Genomic DNA, 19777 nt, shown 5'->3' on the forward strand with positions numbered 1-19777 from the left:
ATAGTATCGGATTATTACTCTAGATATCTGGAGATGTTGAATCTGCCTACAACTACTACCAGCCAGGTTGTAGCTAAGCTGAAAGCCACATTCGCACGTTTCGGCATCCCTGAAGTGATGGTGAGTGACAATGGGCCCCAGCTATCTTCAGCAGAGATGAGGGAGTTTAGCGAGAAATATGATTTTGCTCATGTTACTTCCAGCCCACACTACCCTCAAAGTAATGGACAGGCAGAGAGGGCAGTTCAGGTAGCGAAGTCTATACTGAGACAGGAGGACCCCCTCCTTGCCCTGATGGCGTACAGAGCCACATCCACCTCTTCGACAGGAGTCAGTCCAGCAGAACTGCTGATGGGCAGGAAAATCAGGACCACCTTGCCCACCCTGCAGGACAATCTGAAACCAAACTGGCCAAATGAAGATGTGATCAGACAGGCTGACGCTGCAGCCAAGCAAAGGCAAGCCTATTACTATAACCGCAGGAATGGAGTAAGGGTCCTACCCCCCTTGAGCCTGGGGGACCCGGTGCTAACAAAGTTGGATGGACAGAAACAGTGGACAATGCCTGCTGTCGTTCACAGCTCCAGCTCTACTCCAAGGTCCTATATCGTGGAGACAGCACAGGGAGAGCGCTATAGGAGGAACCGACGCCACCTGCAGTCCACACCCAAACCGATCACACCTGTCAGTGAAAGCCCGGACCAGATTGCTCCTGAAGTCAGGAACACTGAGGGCACACACGGTACTGAGACACAAAACACTCCCACACCCACACAAGGGACTGTAACCTTCACTCGTTGAGTGAGCAAAGCCCCAGACAAACTGGACTGGTGATTATGGACTCTTGATTGTATAGATCTGAAAAGGGGTGGGGGGGGGGGGGGGGGGTCTGAGAGGTTATAAAAAAAAATAAAAAAAGGTTAATTTACTGCTGTTTTGTGTTTCAGAAAATGTTGTTTGCAAAAGTATGAACAGGTGGAAGGGTTATTTTTATTAGCCACCATTGGGGTTAGAAGTTAACAAGACAGTTGAGTTTACAACAAGAAAGATTGTTAAGAGAGAGAAGTGTTGTTGCTAACAGTATAATAACAGTTCATGTTAACCAAGAAGGGCAATATCTTTGAGGGGGAGATGTAATGACAGGTAGTGACCTAGAGGTGTCATTGTTCTAGCCGAGGTCAGAGAGTGCCGAAGAAGAGATATACCGGATGTTGCTGTTGTTGTTGTTCAAGCTAACATGTGAATAAACCGGACACAGAGAGAACTCACGTGTTGTTGTCTTCTAAGTATTATTAAATGCCTGTAAAGGATATCAACAGACATTACAACAAACACTCTTCACAAACACACTCTTTACAAACACACTCTTCACAAACACACTCTTCACAAACACACTCTTCACAAACACTCTTCACAAACACACTCTTCACAAACACTCTTCACAAACACTCTTCACAAACACTCTTCACAAACACACTCTTCACAAACACTCTTCACAAACACTCTTCACAAACACTCTTCACAAACACTCTTCACAAACACACTCTTCACAAACACAGTCTTCGCAAACACACTCTTCGCAAACACACTCTTCACAAACACACTCTTCACAAACACACTCTTCACAAACACACTCTTCACAAACACACTCTTCACAAACACACTCTTCACAAACAGTCTTCACAAACACAGTCTTCACAAACACAGTCTTCACAAACACACTCTTCACAAACACACTCTTCACAAACACAGGCTTCACAAACACTCTTCACAAACACACTCTTCACAAACACACTCTTCACAAACACAGTCTTCACAAACACAGTCTTCACAAACACACTCTTCACAAACACAGTCTTCACAAACACAATCTTCACAAACACTCTTCACAAACACACTCTTCACAAACACTCTTCACAAACACAGTCTTCACAAACACAGTCTTCACAAACACAGTCTTCACAAACACAGTCTTCACAAACACACTCTTCACAAACACAGTCTTCACAAACACAATCTTCACAAACACTCTTCACAAACATACTCTTCACAAACACTCTTCACAAACACAATCTTCACAAACACAATCTTCACAAACACACTCTTCACAAACACACTCTTCACAAACACACTCTTCACAAACACAGTCTTCACAAACACAGTCTTCACAAACACACTCTTCACAAACACTCTTCACAAACACAATCTTCACAAACACAATCTTCACAAACACACTCTTCACAAACACACTCTTCACAAACACAGTCTTCACAAACACAGTCTTCACAAACACTCTTCACAAACACAGTCTTCACAAACACAGTCTTCACAAACACTCTTCACAAACACACTCTTCACAAACACTCTTCACAAACACAATCTTCACAAACACAATCTTCACAAACACACTCTTCACAAACACACTCTTCACAAACACAGTCTTCACAAACACAGTCTTCACAAACACACTCTTCACAAACACAGTCTTCACAAACACAGTCTTCACAAACACAGTCTTCACAAACACACTCTTCACAAACACACTCTTCACAAACACACTCTTCACAAACACACTCTTCACAAACAGTCTTCACAAACACAGTCTTCACAAACACAATCTTCACAAACACAATCTTCACAAACACACTCTTCACAAACACACTCTTCACAAACACACTCTTCACAAACACTCTTCACAAACACACTCTTCACAAACACTCTTCACAAACACAATCTTCACAAACACAATCTTCACAAACACTCTTCACAAACACTCTTCACAAACACACTCTTCACAAACACAGTCTTCACAAACACTCTTCACAAACACAGTCTTCACAAACACACTCTTCACAAACACACTCTTCACAAACACACTCTTCACAAACACACTCTTCACAAACACACTCTTCACAAACACTCTTCACAAACACACTCTTCACAAACAGTCTTCACAAACACAGTCTTCACAAACACAATCTTCACAAACACAATCTTCACAAACACTCTTCACAAACACACTCTTCACAAACACACTCTTCACAAACACAGTCTTCACAAACACTCTTCACAAACACAGTCTTCACAAACACACTCTTCACAAACACACTCTTCACAAACACAGTCTTCACAAACACACTCTTCACAAACACACTCTTCACAAACACACTCTTCACAAACACTCTTCACAAACACACTCTTCACAAACAGTCTTCACAAACACAGTCTTCACAAACACAATCTTCACAAACACAATCTTCACAAACACACTCTTCACAAACACACTCTTCACAAACACAATCTTCACAAACACAATCTTCACAAACACTCTTCACAAACACACTCTTCACAAACACACTCTTCACAAACACAGTCTTCACAAACACTCTTCACAAACACACTCTTCACAAACACACTCTTCACAAACACACTCTTCACAAACACAGTCTTCACAAACACTCTTCACAAACACACTCTTCACAAACACAGTCTTCACAAACACAGTCTTCACAAACACACTCTTCACAAACACAGTCTTCACAAACACAGTCTTCACAAACACACTCTTCACAAACACACTCTTCACAAACACACTCTTCACAAACACACTCTTCACAAACACACTCTTCACAAACAGTCTTCACAAACACAATCTTCACAAACACAATCTTCACAAACACACTCTTCACAAACACACTCTTCACAAACACACTCTTCACAAACACTCTTCACAAACACACTCTTCACAAACACTCTTCACAAACACAATCTTCACAAACACAATCTCCACAAACACTCTTCACAAACACAGTCTTCACAAACACACTCTTCACAAACACACTCTTCACAAACACACTCTTCACAAACACAGTCTTCACAAACACTCTTCACAAACACACTCTTCACAAACACACTCTTCACAAACACACTCTTCACAAACACAATCTTCACAAACACAATCTTCACAAACACTCTTCACAAACACACTCTTCAAAAAACACACTCTTCACAAACACTCTTCACAAACACAATCTTCACAAACACTCTTCACAAACACAATCTTCACAAACACACTCTTCACAAACACACTCTTCACAAACACAGTCTTCACAAACACAATCTTCACAAACACAATCTTCACAAACACAATCTTCACAAACACTCTTCACAAACACACTCTTCACAAACACACTCTTCACAAACACAATCTTCACAAACACTCTTCACAAACACACTCTTCACAAACACACTCTTCACAAACACAGTCTTCACAAACACAGTCTTCACAAACACACTCTTCACAAACACAGTCTTCACAAACACACTCTTCACAAACACACTCTTCACAAACACAGTCTTCACAAACACAATCTTCACAAACACAATCTTCACAAACACAATCTTCACAAACACTCTTCACAAACACACTCTTCACAAACACAATCTTCACAAACACAATCTTCACAAACACTCTTCACAAACACACTCTTCACAAACACACTCTTCACAAACACAGTCTTCACAAACACAGTCTTCACAAACACACTCTTCACAAACACAGTCTTCACAAACACACTCTTCACAAACACACTCTTCACAAACACAGTCTTCACAAACACAGTCTTCACAAACACACTCTTCACAAACACACTCTTCACAAACACACTCTTCACAAACACACTCTTCACAAACACACTCTTCACAAACACACTCTTCACAAACACACTCTTCACAAACACACTCTTCACAAACACACTCTTCACAAACACACTCTTCACAAACACAATCTTCACAAACACACTCTTCACAAACACACTCTTTACAAACACAATCTTCACAAACACACTCTTTACAAACACAATCTTCACAAACACACTCTTCACAAACACACTCTTCACAAACACACTCTTCACAAACACACTCTTCACAAACACAGTCTTCACAAACACACTCGTCACAAACACACTCTTCACAAACACAGTCTTCACAAACACACTCTTCACAAACACAGTCTTCACAAACACACTCTTCACAAACACACTCTTCACAAACACACTCTTCACAAACACAGTCTTCACAAACACACTCTTCACAAACACAGTCTTCACAAACACAATCTTCACAAACACACTCTTCACAAACACACTCTTCACAAACACACTCTTCACAAACACACTCTTCACAAACACAGTCTTCACAAACACACTCTTCACAAACACAGTCTTCACAAACACACTCTTCACAAACACAGTCTTCACAAACACAGTCTTCACAAACACACTCGTCACAAACACACTCTTCACAAACACAGTCTTCACAAACACACTCTTCACAAACACACTCTTCACAAACACACTCTTCACAAACACACTCTTCACAAACACACTCTTCACAAACACACTCTTCACAAACACACTCTTCACAAACACACTCTTCACAAACACAATCTTCACAAACACACTCTTCACAAACAGACTCTTCACAAACACAGTCTTCACAAACACAATCTTCACAAACACACTCTTCACAAACACACTCTTCACAAACACACTCTTCACAAACACAATCTTCACAAACACACTCTTCACAAACACAGTCTTCACAAACACACTCTTCACAAACACACTCTTCACAAACACTCTCTTCACAAACACACTCTTCACAAACACACTCTTCACAAACACAATCTTCACAAACACACTCTTCACAAACACACTCTTCACAAACACACTCTTCACAAACACACTCTTCACAAACACACTCTTCACAAACACACTCTTCACAAACAAACTCTTCACAAACACAATCTTCACAAACACACTCTTCACAAACACACTCTTTACAAACACAATCTTCACAAACACACTCTTTACAAACACAATCTTCACAAACACACTCTTCACAAACACTCTTCACAAACACACTCTTCACAAACACACTCTTCACAAACACACTCTTCACAAACACACTCTTCACAAACACACTCTTTACAAACACAATCTTCACAAACACACTCTTCACAAACACACTCTTCACAAACACACTCTTCACAAACACACTCTTCACAAACACACTCTTTACAAACACAATCTTCACAAACACACTCTTCACAAACACAATCTTCACAAACACACTCTTCACAAACACACTCTTCACAAACACACTCTTCACAAACACACTCTTCACAAACACAGTCTTCACAAACACACTCTTCACAAACACACTCTTCACAAACACACTCTTCAAAAACACACTCTTCACAAACACACTCTTCACAAACACACTCTTCACAAACACAATCTTCACAAACACACTCTTCACAAACACACTCTTTACAAACACAATCTTCACAAACACACTCTTTACAAACACAATCTTCACAAACACTCTTCACAAACACACTCTTCACAAACACACTCTTCACAAACACACTCTTCACAAACACAATCTTCACAAACACACTCTTCACAAACACTCTTCACAAACACACTCTTCACAAACACACTCTTCACAAACACAGTCTTCACAAACACACTCTTCACAAACACACTCTTCACAAACACACTCTTCAAAAACACACTCTTCACAAACACACTCTTCACAAACACACTCTTCACAAACACACTCTTCACAAACACAATCTTCACAAACACACTCTTCACAAACACACTCTTTACAAACACAATCTTCACAAACACACTCTTTACAAACACAATCTTCACAAACACTCTTCACAAACACACTCTTCACAAACACACTCTTCACAAACACACTCTTCACAAACACACTCTTCACAAACACACTCTTCACAAACACACTCTTCACAAACACTCTTCACAAACACACTCTTCACAAACACAATCTTCACAAACACACTCTTCACAAACACACTCTTCACAAACACACTCTTCACAAACACAGTCTTCACAAACACACTCTTCACAAACACACTCTTCACAAACACACTCTTCACAAACACAGTCTTCACAAACACACTCTTCACAAACACAGTCTTCACAAACACAATCTTCACAAACACACTCTTCACAAACACACTCTTCACAAACACACTCTTCACAAACACACTCTTCACAAACACAGTCTTCACAAACACACTCTTCACAAACACAGTCTTCACAAACACACTCTTCACAAACACAGTCTTCACAAACACAGTCTTCACAAACACACTCGTCACAAACACACTCTTCACAAACACAGTCTTCACAAACACACTCTTCACAAACACACTCTTCACAAACACACTCTTCACAAACACACTCTTCACAAACACACTCTTCACAAACACACTCTTCACAAACACACTCTTCACAAACACAATCTTCACAAACACACTCTTCACAAACAGACTCTTCACAAACACAGTCTTCACAAACACAATCTTCACAAACACACTCTTCACAAACACACTCTTCACAAACACACTCTTCACAAACACAATCTTCACAAACACACTCTTCACAAACACAGTCTTCACAAACACACTCTTCACAAACACACTCTTCACAAACACTCTCTTCACAAACACTCTCTTCACAAACACACTCTTCACAAACACACTCTTCACAAACACAATCTTCACAAACACACTCTTCACAAACACACTCTTCACAAACACACTCTTCACAAACACACTCTTCACAAACACACTCTTCACAAACACACTCTTCACAAACAAACTCTTCACAAACACAATCTTCACAAACACACTCTTCACAAACACACTCTTTACAAACACAATCTTCACAAACACACTCTTTACAAACACAATCTTCACAAACACACTCTTCACAAACACTCTTCACAAACACACTCTTCACAAACACACTCTTCACAAACACACTCTTCACAAACACACTCTTCACAAACACACTCTTCACAAACACACTCTTCACAAACACACTCTTCACAAACACACTCTTCACAAACACACTCTTTACAAACACAATCTTCACAAACACACTCTTCACAAACACAATCTTCACAAACACACTCTTCACAAACACACTCTTCACAAACACACTCTTCACAAACACACTCTTCACAAACACAGTCTTCACAAACACACTCTTCACAAACACACTCTTCACAAACACACTCTTCAAAAACACACTCTTCACAAACACACTCTTCACAAACACACTCTTCACAAACACAATCTTCACAAACACACTCTTCACAAACACACTCTTTACAAACACAATCTTCACAAACACACTCTTTACAAACACAATCTTCACAAACACTCTTCACAAACACACTCTTCACAAACACACTCTTCACAAACACACTCTTCACAAACACAATCTTCACAAACACACTCTTCACAAACACTCTTCACAAACACACTCTTCACAAACACACTCTTCACAAACACAGTCTTCACAAACACACTCTTCACAAACACACTCTTCACAAACACACTCTTCAAAAACACACTCTTCACAAACACACTCTTCACAAACACACTCTTCACAAACACACTCTTCACAAACACAATCTTCACAAACACACTCTTCACAAACACACTCTTTACAAACACAATCTTCACAAACACACTCTTTACAAACACAATCTTCACAAACACTCTTCACAAACACACTCTTCACAAACACACTCTTCACAAACACACTCTTCACAAACACACTCTTCACAAACACACTCTTCACAAACACACTCTTCACAAACACTCTTCACAAACACACTCTTCACAAACACAATCTTCACAAACACACTCTTCACAAACACACTCTTCACAAACACACTCTTCACAAACACAGTCTTCACAAACACACTCTTCACAAACACACTCTTCACAAACACAGTCTTCACAAACACACTCTTCACAAACACACTCTTCACAAACACAGTCTTCACAAACACAGTCTTCACAAACACACTCTTCACAAACACACTCTTCACAAACACAGTCTTCACAAACACAGTCTTCACAAACACACTCTTCACAAACACAATCTTCACAAACACACTCTTCACAAACACACTCTTCACAAACACACTCTTCACAAACACACTCTTCACAAACACAGTCTTCACAAACACACTCTTCACAAACACACTCTTCACAAACACAGTCTTCACAAACACAGTCTTCACAAACACACTCTTTACAAACACAGTCTTCACAAACACACTCTTCACAAACACACTCTTCACAAACACACTCTTCACAAACACAGTCTTCACAAACACACTCTTCACAAACACACTCTTCACAAACACACTCTTCACAAACACACTCTTCACAAACACACTCTTCACAAACACACTCTTCACAAACACACTCTTCACAAACACACTCTTCACAAACACACTCTTCACAAACACACTCTTCACAAACACACTCTTCACAAACACACTCTTCACAAACACAGGCTTCACAACATTCATTAATGCTTTTATTCATTACAGACACATTCAACTGATTTAAAGTGACAGTAAAGACATTTATAATGTTCTATTTCAAATAAATTCTGCTCTTTTGAACTTTCTGTTCATCAAAGAATCCTGAAAAACAAAAACTGTAAGACAGTTTCCACAAAATGCTTTCAACGTTGATAATAATCATAAATGTTTCTCGAGCATCAGATCCTCATATTAGAGTGATTTCTGAAGGATCATGTGACACTGAAGACTGGAGTAATGATGCTGAAAATCAGCTTTGATCACAGGAATAAATTACACTTTACTGTATATTCACATAGAGAACAGATGATTTACACTGGAGTAGGCCTAATATTACACTGTTTACTGTAACAATGTAAAACGCAGCCTTGGTGAGCAGAAGAGACTCTTTTCATGTGTAAATTAGGTGTAAATTCTTTCGTTGAGTCTATAATTCCTAACTGGAAAATATAAAAGGAAATAATGTGTCTCTCACCAAAATGCTGTACAGTCGAAATGAACCATCATCCACTTCGATGGGTTGAAGACGAAAGAATCTGCAAACTCGATCCCGTTGAGAAAATAGCGCAGTTCAGGACAGATGAGGGCAGATCCAGCGTACGCCGCGTCCACGTGCAGCCAGAGACCCTCGCGCGCACCTGCGCACACACACACACACACACACCGTCACTGACACACTCACACACATGCAGTTACACACGCTGATGTTCATGGGTCATGGGGGACTTACACACGGGGCCGAGTTCATCCAGACGGTCAAAGGAACACACACCGGTGGAGCCGAGCGTCGCACAGAGCTGCAGGACACACACACACACACACACACACAGTCACTTCGCGTTAAACAGCCGCTGCTCTTCGCGTGTCGGTCAAAAAGGAACACATTTCTTTTCTTTTTGTTGTTAATGAAATTAATGTACTATATTTTAGTTTGATAATATTTTTTATTTAATATTTGTATTTTTAGGGGATTTTTTATACTAAATTATATTTACGCTGTATTAATAATCAGTTTATTCACTTTCATGGAAAAAATGACTGAACAGCACCAGAGCGTTAATTATTCATCAGTGTGTGTTGCGTCACCATCACAGGAACGAAGCCTCTCCTCCGGTCCTCCTCGACGGCGCGCTGAAGAGTTTCTCCACGCAGAGAAAACGCCTCGTCAGTCTCTAGAAACCTGATCTTCAGCAGAGCGATCAAACCAGCCTTCTCCACTGACGAGTGAGCCTTCACACACACACACACACACACAGAGAGATCAATCATCATCATAACCCACACCAGCGTTCATCATCATCCTCGTCAACATCATCATCATCATCTTCATCATCATCCTCATTATAACCCACACCAGTGTTCATCATCATCCCCGTCATCATCATCATCATCATCATCCCCGTCATCATCATCATCATCATCATCATCATCATCTTCATCATCATCATCATCATCATCTTCATCATCCCCGTCAACATCCTCATCATCATCATCATCATCATCATCATCATCATCATCCTCATCATCATCATCATCATCATCATCATCATCATCATCATCTTCGTCATCATCTTCATCATCATCCTCATTATAACCCACACCAGTGTTCATCATCATCCCCGTCATCATCATCATCATCATCATCTTAATCATCATCCCCGTCATCATCATCATCATCATCATCATCATCTTCATCATCATCCCCGTCATCATCCTCATCATCATCATCATCTTCATCTTCATCATCATCATCATCCTCATCATCATCATCATCATCTTCATCATCATCCTCATTATAACCCACACCAGTGTTCATCATCATCCCCGTGAACATCATCTTCATCATCCCCGTCAACATCCTCATCATCATCATCATCCTCATCATCATCATCCTCGTCATAACCCACACCAGTGTTCATCATCATCATCATCATCATCATCCTCATCATCTTCATCATCCCCGTCAACATCCTCATCATCATCATCATCATCATCTTCATCATCCTCATCATAACCCACACCAGCGTTCATCATCATCCCCATCAACATCCTCATCATCAACATCTTCATCATCATCATCCTCATCATCATCCTCATTATAACCCACACCAGCGTTCATCATCATCCTAATCATCATCATCATCATCTTCATCATCCTCATCATAACCCACACCAGCGTTCATCGTCATCATCATCATCTTCTTCATCATCATCATCATCCCCATCAACATCCTCATCATCATCATCTTCCTCATTATAACCCACACCAGTGTTCATCATCATCCTCATCATCTTCATTATCCTCATCATCATCTTCATCATCTTCATCATCCTCATCATAACCCACACCAGCGTTCATCATCATCCCCATCAACATCCTCATCATCAACATCTTCATCATCATCATCATCCTCATCATCATCCTCATTATAACCCACACCAGTGTTCATCATCATCCTCATCATCTTCATTATCCTCATCATCATCTTCATCATCCTCATCATAACCCACACCAGCGTTCATCATCATCATCCTCATCCTCATCATCATCATCTTCTTCATCATCATCCTCATTATAACCCACACCAGCGTTCATCATCATCCCCATCAACATCCTCATCATCAACATCTTCATCATCATCATCTTCATCATCCTCATCATAACCCACACCAGCGTTCATCGTCATCATCATCTTCTTCATCATCATCATCATCCCCATCAACATCCTCATCATCTTCATCATCATCATCTTCCTCATTATAACCCACACCAGTGTTCATCATCATCTTCATCATCATCATCATCATCCTCATCATCATCCTCATTATAACCCACACCAGCGTTCATCATCATCCTCATCATCTTCATCATCCTCATCATAACCCACACCACCGTTCATCATCATCATCCTCATCATCTTCATCATCATCATCATCCTCATCATAACCCACACCAGCGTTCATCATCATCATCATCTTCATCATCCTCATCATAACCCACACCAGTGTTCATCATCATCATCTTCATCATCCTCATCATAACCCACACCAGCGTTCATCATCATCATCTTCATCATCCTCATTATAACCCACACCAGCGTTCATCATCATCATCATCTTCATCATCCTCATTATAACCCACACCAGCGTTCATCATGATCATCTTCATCATCCTCATCATAACCCACACCAGCGTTCATCATCATCATCATCCTCATCATCATCTTCATCATCCTCATTATAACCCACACCAGCGTTCATCATCATCATCCTCATTATCTTCATCATCCTCATTATAACCCACACCAGCGTTCATCATCATCATCTTCATCATCCTCATCATAACCCACACCAGCGTTCATCATCATCATCATCATCATCCTCATCACCTGATCGGAGGCGTACGCGATGAGTCTGGCGTTCAGCACGGATTCGTCGGTGTCGGCGTGTGTGAAGTCGCTCTTCATCTGCAGGATCCGGTCCTTCCTGGCGGCGAGCAGAGCGACCAGCGTACACTCACTGACCGTACTCTATACACACACACACACACACACTGATGACCGTACGGTTAGGATCCACTTTTATGATGGACAGATGAACTTTTATGATGGATAGTTGCACTTTTATGATGGATAGAATCACTTTTATGATGGACAGATGCACTTTTATGATGGATAGAATCACTTTTATGATGGATAGATGCACTTTTATGATGGACAGATGCACTTTTATGATGGACAGATGCACTTTTATGATGGACAGATGCACTTTTATGATGGACAGATGCACTTGTATGATGAATAGAATCACTTTTATGATGGATAGATGCACTTTTATGATGGATAGATTCACTTTTATGATGGAAAGATGCACTTTTATGATGGACAGATGCACTTTTATGATGGACAGATGAACTTTTATGATGGATAGTTGCACTTTTATGATGGACAGATGAACTTTTATGATGGATAGTTGCACTTTTATGATGGATAGAAAAATAGACAGATGCACTTTTATGATGGATAGAATCACTTTTATGATGGATAGATGTACTTTTATGATGGATAGAATCACTTTTATGATGGATAGATGCACTTTTATGATGGACAGATGCACTTTTATGATGGACAGATGAACTTTTATGATGGATAGTTGCACTTTTATGATGGATAGAAAAATAGACAGATGCACTTTTATGATGGATAGATGCACTTTTATGATGGACAGATGAACTTTTATGATGGATAGTTGCACTTTTATGATGGATAGAAAAATAGACAGATGCACTTTTATGATGGATAGAATCACTTTTATGATGGATAGATGCACTTTTATGATGGATAGAATCACTTTTATGATGGATAGATGCACTTTTATGATGGACAGATGCACTTTTATGATGGACAGATGAACTTTTATGATGGATAGTTGCACTTTTATGATGGATAGAAAAATAGACAGATGCACTTTTATGATGGACAGATGCACTTTTATGATGGACAGATGAACTTTTATGATGGATAGTTGCACTTTTATGATGGATAGTTGCACTTTTATGATGGATAGAATCACTTTTATGATGGACAGATGCACTTTTATGATGGACAGATGCACTTTTATGATGGACAGATGCACTTTTATGATGGATAGCTGCACTTTTATGATGGATATAATCACTTTTATGATGGATAGATGCACTTTTATGATGGATAGAATCACTTTTATGATGGACAGATGCACTTTTATGATGGATAGAATCACTTTTATGATGGACAGATGCACTTTTATGATGGACAGATGCACTTTTATGATGGATAGATGCACTTTTATGATGGATAGAATCACTTTTATGATGGACAGATGCACTTTTATGATGGACAGATGCACTTTTATGATGGACAGATGCACTTTTATGATGGATAGATGCACTTTTATGATGGATAGATGCACTTTTATGATGGATAGAATCACTTTTATGATGGACAGAAACACTTTTATGATGGATAGATGCACTTTTATGATGGATAGATGCACTTTTATGATGGATAGAATCACTTTTATAATGGATAGATGCACTTTTATGATGGATAGAATCACTTTTATGATGGATAGAAAAATGGACAGATGCACTTTTATGATGGACAGATGAACTTTTATGATGGACAGATGCACTTTTATGATGTCAGATGCACTTTTATGATGGACAGATGCACTTTTATGATGGATAGATGCACTTTTATGATGGATAGAAAAATGGACAGATGCACTTTTATGATGGACAGATGAACTTTTATGATGGACAGATGCACTTTTATGATGTCAGATGCACTTTTATGATGGACAGATGCACTTTTATGATGGACAGATGCACTTTTATGATGGATAGATGCACTTTTATGATGGACAGATGCACTTTTATGATGGACAGATGCACTTTTATGATGGACAGATGCACTTTTATGATGGATAGATGCACTTTTATGATGGATAGAATCACTTTTATGATGGACAGATGCACTTTTATGATGGATAGATGCACTTTTATGATGGATAGATGCACTTTTATGATGGATAGAATCACTTTTATGATGGATAGATGCACTTTTATGATGGATAGAATCACTTTTATAATGGATAGATGCACTTTTATGATGGATAGAATCACTTTTATGATGGATAGAAAAATGGACAGATGCACTTTTATGATGGACAGATGAACTTTTATGATGGACAGATGCACTTTTATGATGTCAGATGCACTTTTATGATGGACAGATGCACTTTTATGATGGATAGATGCACTTTTATGATGGATAGAAAAATGGACAGATGCACTTTTATGATGGACAGATGAACTTTTATGATGGACAGATGCACTTTTATGATGTCAGATGCACTTTTATGATGGACAGATGCACTTTTATGATGGACAGATGCACTTTTATGATGGATAGATGCACTTTTATGATGGACAGATGCACTTTTATGATGGACAGATGCACTTTTATGATGGACAGATGCACTTTTATGATGGATAGATGCACTTTTATGATGGATAGAATCACTTTTATGATGGACAGATGCACTTTTATGATGGATAGATGCACTTTTATGATGGATAGATGCACTTTTATGATGGATAGAATCACTTTTATGATGGATAGATGCACTTTTATGATGGATAGAATCACTTTTATGATGGATAGAAAAATGGACAGATGCACTTTTATGATGGATAGCTGCACTTTTATGATGGATAGAATCACTTTTATGATGGATAGATGCACTTTTATGATGGATAGAATCACTTTTATGATGGACAGATGCACTTTTATGATGGATAGAATCACTTTTATGATGGACAGATGCACTTTTATGATGGATAGAATCACTTTTATGATGGACAGATGCACTTTTATGATGGATAGAATCACTTTTATGATGGATAGATGCACTTTTATGATGGATAGATGCACTTTTATGATGGACAGATGCACTTTTATGATGGATAGATGCACTTTTATGATGAACAGATGCACTTTTATGATGGATAGATGCACTTTTATGATGTCAGATGCACTTTTATGATGGACAGATGCACTTTTATGATGGATAGATGCACTTTTAAGATGGACAGATGCACTTTTATGATGGATAGATGCACTTTTATGATGGATAGATGCACTTTTATGATGGACAGATGCACTTTTATGATGGATAGATGCACTTTTATGATGGATAGAATCACTTTTATGATGGATAGATGCACTTTTATGATGGATAGAATCACTTTTATGATGGATAGAAAAATGGACAGATGCACTTTTATGATGGACAGATGAACTTTTATGATGGATAGTTGCACTTTTATGATGGATAGAATCACTTTTATGATGGACAGATGCACTTTTATGATGGACAGATGCACTTTTATGATGGAGAGAGGCACTTTTATGATGGATAGAATCACTTTTATGATGGACAGATGCACTTTTATGATGGACAGATGCACTTTTATGATGGACAGATGCACTTTTATGATGGATAGATGCACTTTTATGATGGATAGATGCACTTTTATGATGGACAGATGCACTTTTATGATGGATAGAATCACTTTTATGATGGACAGATGCACTTTTATGATGGATAGATGCACTTTTATGATGGATAGAATCACTTTTATGATGGATAGATGCACTTTTATGATGGATAGAATCACTTTTATGATGGATAGAAAAATGGACAGATGCACTTTTATGATGGATAGCTGCACTTTTATGATGGATAGAATCACTTTTATGATGGATAGAATCACTTTTATGATGGACAGATGCACTTTTATGATGGATAGAATCACTTTTATGATGGATAGATGCACTTTTATGATGGATAGAATCACTTTTATGATGGATAGATGCACTTTTATGATGGATAGAATCACTTTTATGATGGACAGATGCACTTTTATGATGGATAGAATCACTTTTATGATGGACAGATGCACTTTTATGATGGATAGCTACACTTTTATGATGGATAGATGCACTTTTATGATGGACAGATGCACTTTTATGATGGATAGATGCACTTTTATGATGAACAGATGCACTTTTATGATGTCAGATGCACTTTTATGATGGACAGATGCACTTTTATGATGGATAGATGCACTTTTAAGATGGACAGATGCACTTTTATGATGGATAGATGCACTTTTATGATGGACAGATGCACTTTTATGATGGATAGATGCACTTTTATGATGGACAGATGCACTTTTATGATGGATAGATGCACTTTTAAGATGGACAGATGCACTTTTATGATGGATAGATGCACTTTTATGATGGACAGATGCACTTTTATGATGGATAGATGCACTTTTATGATGGATAGATGCACTTTTATGATGGATAGATGCACTTTTATGATGGACAGATGCACTTTTATGATGTCAGATGCACTTTTATGATGGACAGATGCACTTTTATGATGGACAGATGAACTTTTATGATGGATAGTTGCACTTTTATGATGGATAGATGCACTTTTATGATGAACAGATGCACTTTTATGATGTCAGATGCACTTTTATGATGGACAGATGCACTTTTATGATGGATAGATGCACTTTTAAGATGGACAGATGCACTTTTATGATGGATAGATGCACTTTTATGATGGACAGATGCACTTTTATGATGGATAGATGCACTTTTATGATGGATAGATGCACTTTTATGATGGATAGATGCACTTTTATGATGGACAGATGCACTTTTATGATGTCAGATGCACTTTTATGATGGACAGATGCACTTTTATGATGGACAGATGAACTTTTATGATGGATAGTTGCACTTTTATGATGGATAGAATCACTTTTATGATGGACAGATGCACTTTTATGATGGATAGAATCACTTTTATGATGGATAGATGCACTTTTATGATGGACAGATGCACTTTTATGATGGACAGATGCACTTTTATGATGGATAGATGCACTTTTATGATGGATAGAATCACTTTTATGATGGACAGATGCACTTTTATGATGGATAGCTGCACTTTTATGATGGATAGAATCACTTTTATGATGGACAGATGCACTTTTATGATGGATAGCTGCACTTTTATGATGGATAGATGCACTTTTATGATGGATAGAATCACTTTTATGATGGATAGAAAAATGGACAGATGCACTTTTATGATGGATAGAATCACTTTTATGATGGACAGATGCACTTTTATGATGGATAGAATCACTTTTATGATGGATAGAATCACTTTTATGATGGATAGCTGCACTTTTATGATGGATAGATGCACTTTTATGATGGACAGATGCACTTTTATGATGGATAGATGCACTTTTATGATGGATAGATGCACTTTTATGATGAACAGATGCACTTTTATGATGGATAGATGCACTTTTATGATGTCAGATGCACTTTTATGATGGACAGATGCACTTTTATGATGGATAGATGCACTTTTAAGATGGACAGATGCACTTTTATGATGGATAGATGCACTTTTATGATGGACAGATGCACTTTTATGATGGATAGATGCACTTTTATGATGGATAGATGCACTTTTATGATGGACAGATGCACTTTTATGATGGACAGATGCACTTTTATGATGTCAGATGCACTTTTATGATGGACAGATGCACTTTTATGATGGATAGATGCACTTTTATGATGGATAGATGCACTTTTATGATGGACAGATGCACTTTTATGATGTCAGATGCACTTTTATGATGGACAGATGCACTTTTATGATGGATAGATGCACTTTTATGATGGACAGATGCACTTTTATGATGGACAGATGCACTTTTATGATGGACAGATGCACTTTTATGATGGATAGATGCACTTTTATGATGGATAGAATCACTTTTATGATGGACAGATGCACTTTTATGATGGATAGATGCACTTTTATGATGGATAGATGCACTTTTATGATGGATAGAATCACTTTTATGATGGATAGATGCACTTTTATGATGGATAGAATCACTTTTATGATGGATAGAATCACTTTTATGATGGACAGATGCACTTTTATGATGGATAGATGCACTTTCATGATGGATAGATGCACTTTTATGATGGATAGAATCACTTTTATGATGGACAGATGCACTTTTATGATGGATAGATGCACTTTTATGATGGATAGCTGCACTTTTATGATGGATAGAATCACTTTTATGATGGATAGATGCACTTTTATGATGGATAGAATCACTTTTATGATGGACAGATGCACTTTTATGATGGATAGAATCACTTTTATGATGGACAGATGCACTTTTATGATGGATAGAATCACTTTTATGATGGATAGAATCACTTTTATGATGGATAGCTGCACTTTTATGATGGATAGATGCACTTTTATGATGGACAGATGCACTTTTATGATGGATAGATGCACTTTTATGATGAACAGATGCACTTTTATGATGGATAGATGCACTTTTATGATGTCAGATGCACTTTTATGATGGACAGATGCACTTTTATGATGGACAGATGCACTTTTATGATGTCAGATGCACTTTTATGATGGATAGATGCACTTTTATGATGGATAGATGCACTTTTATGATGGACAGATGCACTTTTATGATGGATAGATGCACTTTTATGATGAACAGATGCACTTTTATGATGGATAGATGCACTTTTATGATGGATAGATGCACTTTTAAGATGGACAGATGCACTTTTATGATGGATAGATGCACTTTTATGATGGATAGATGCACTTTTATGATGGACAGATGCACTTTTAT

General features: G+C 38.3%; 1 protein-coding gene across 2 annotated transcripts in view; it reads right to left on the minus strand.

Moving 5' to 3' along the window:
- hdc (histidine decarboxylase) overlaps positions 1-19777 on the minus strand; it is a 52400-nt gene that overhangs the window by 23922 nt on the left and 8701 nt on the right. For both annotated transcript variants that reach the window (XM_056255794.1, XM_056255795.1), the window contains 4 exons: positions 12837-12977; positions 10534-10677; positions 10178-10244; positions 9923-10085 (listed from right to left, as the gene is read on the minus strand). In XM_056255794.1, the coding sequence (XP_056111769.1) occupies positions 9923-10085; positions 10178-10244; positions 10534-10677; positions 12837-12977 (515 nt within the window). The remainder of the gene's footprint in view (positions 1-9922; positions 10086-10177; positions 10245-10533; positions 10678-12836; positions 12978-19777) is intronic.

The sequence above is a fragment of the Rhinichthys klamathensis genome, unplaced genomic scaffold (assembly GCF_029890125.1).
Source record: "Rhinichthys klamathensis goyatoka isolate OS25496 unplaced genomic scaffold, OSU_Roscu_1.1 h1tg000122l_1, whole genome shotgun sequence".
Classification (NCBI taxonomy): domain Eukaryota; kingdom Metazoa; phylum Chordata; class Actinopteri; order Cypriniformes; family Leuciscidae; genus Rhinichthys; species Rhinichthys klamathensis.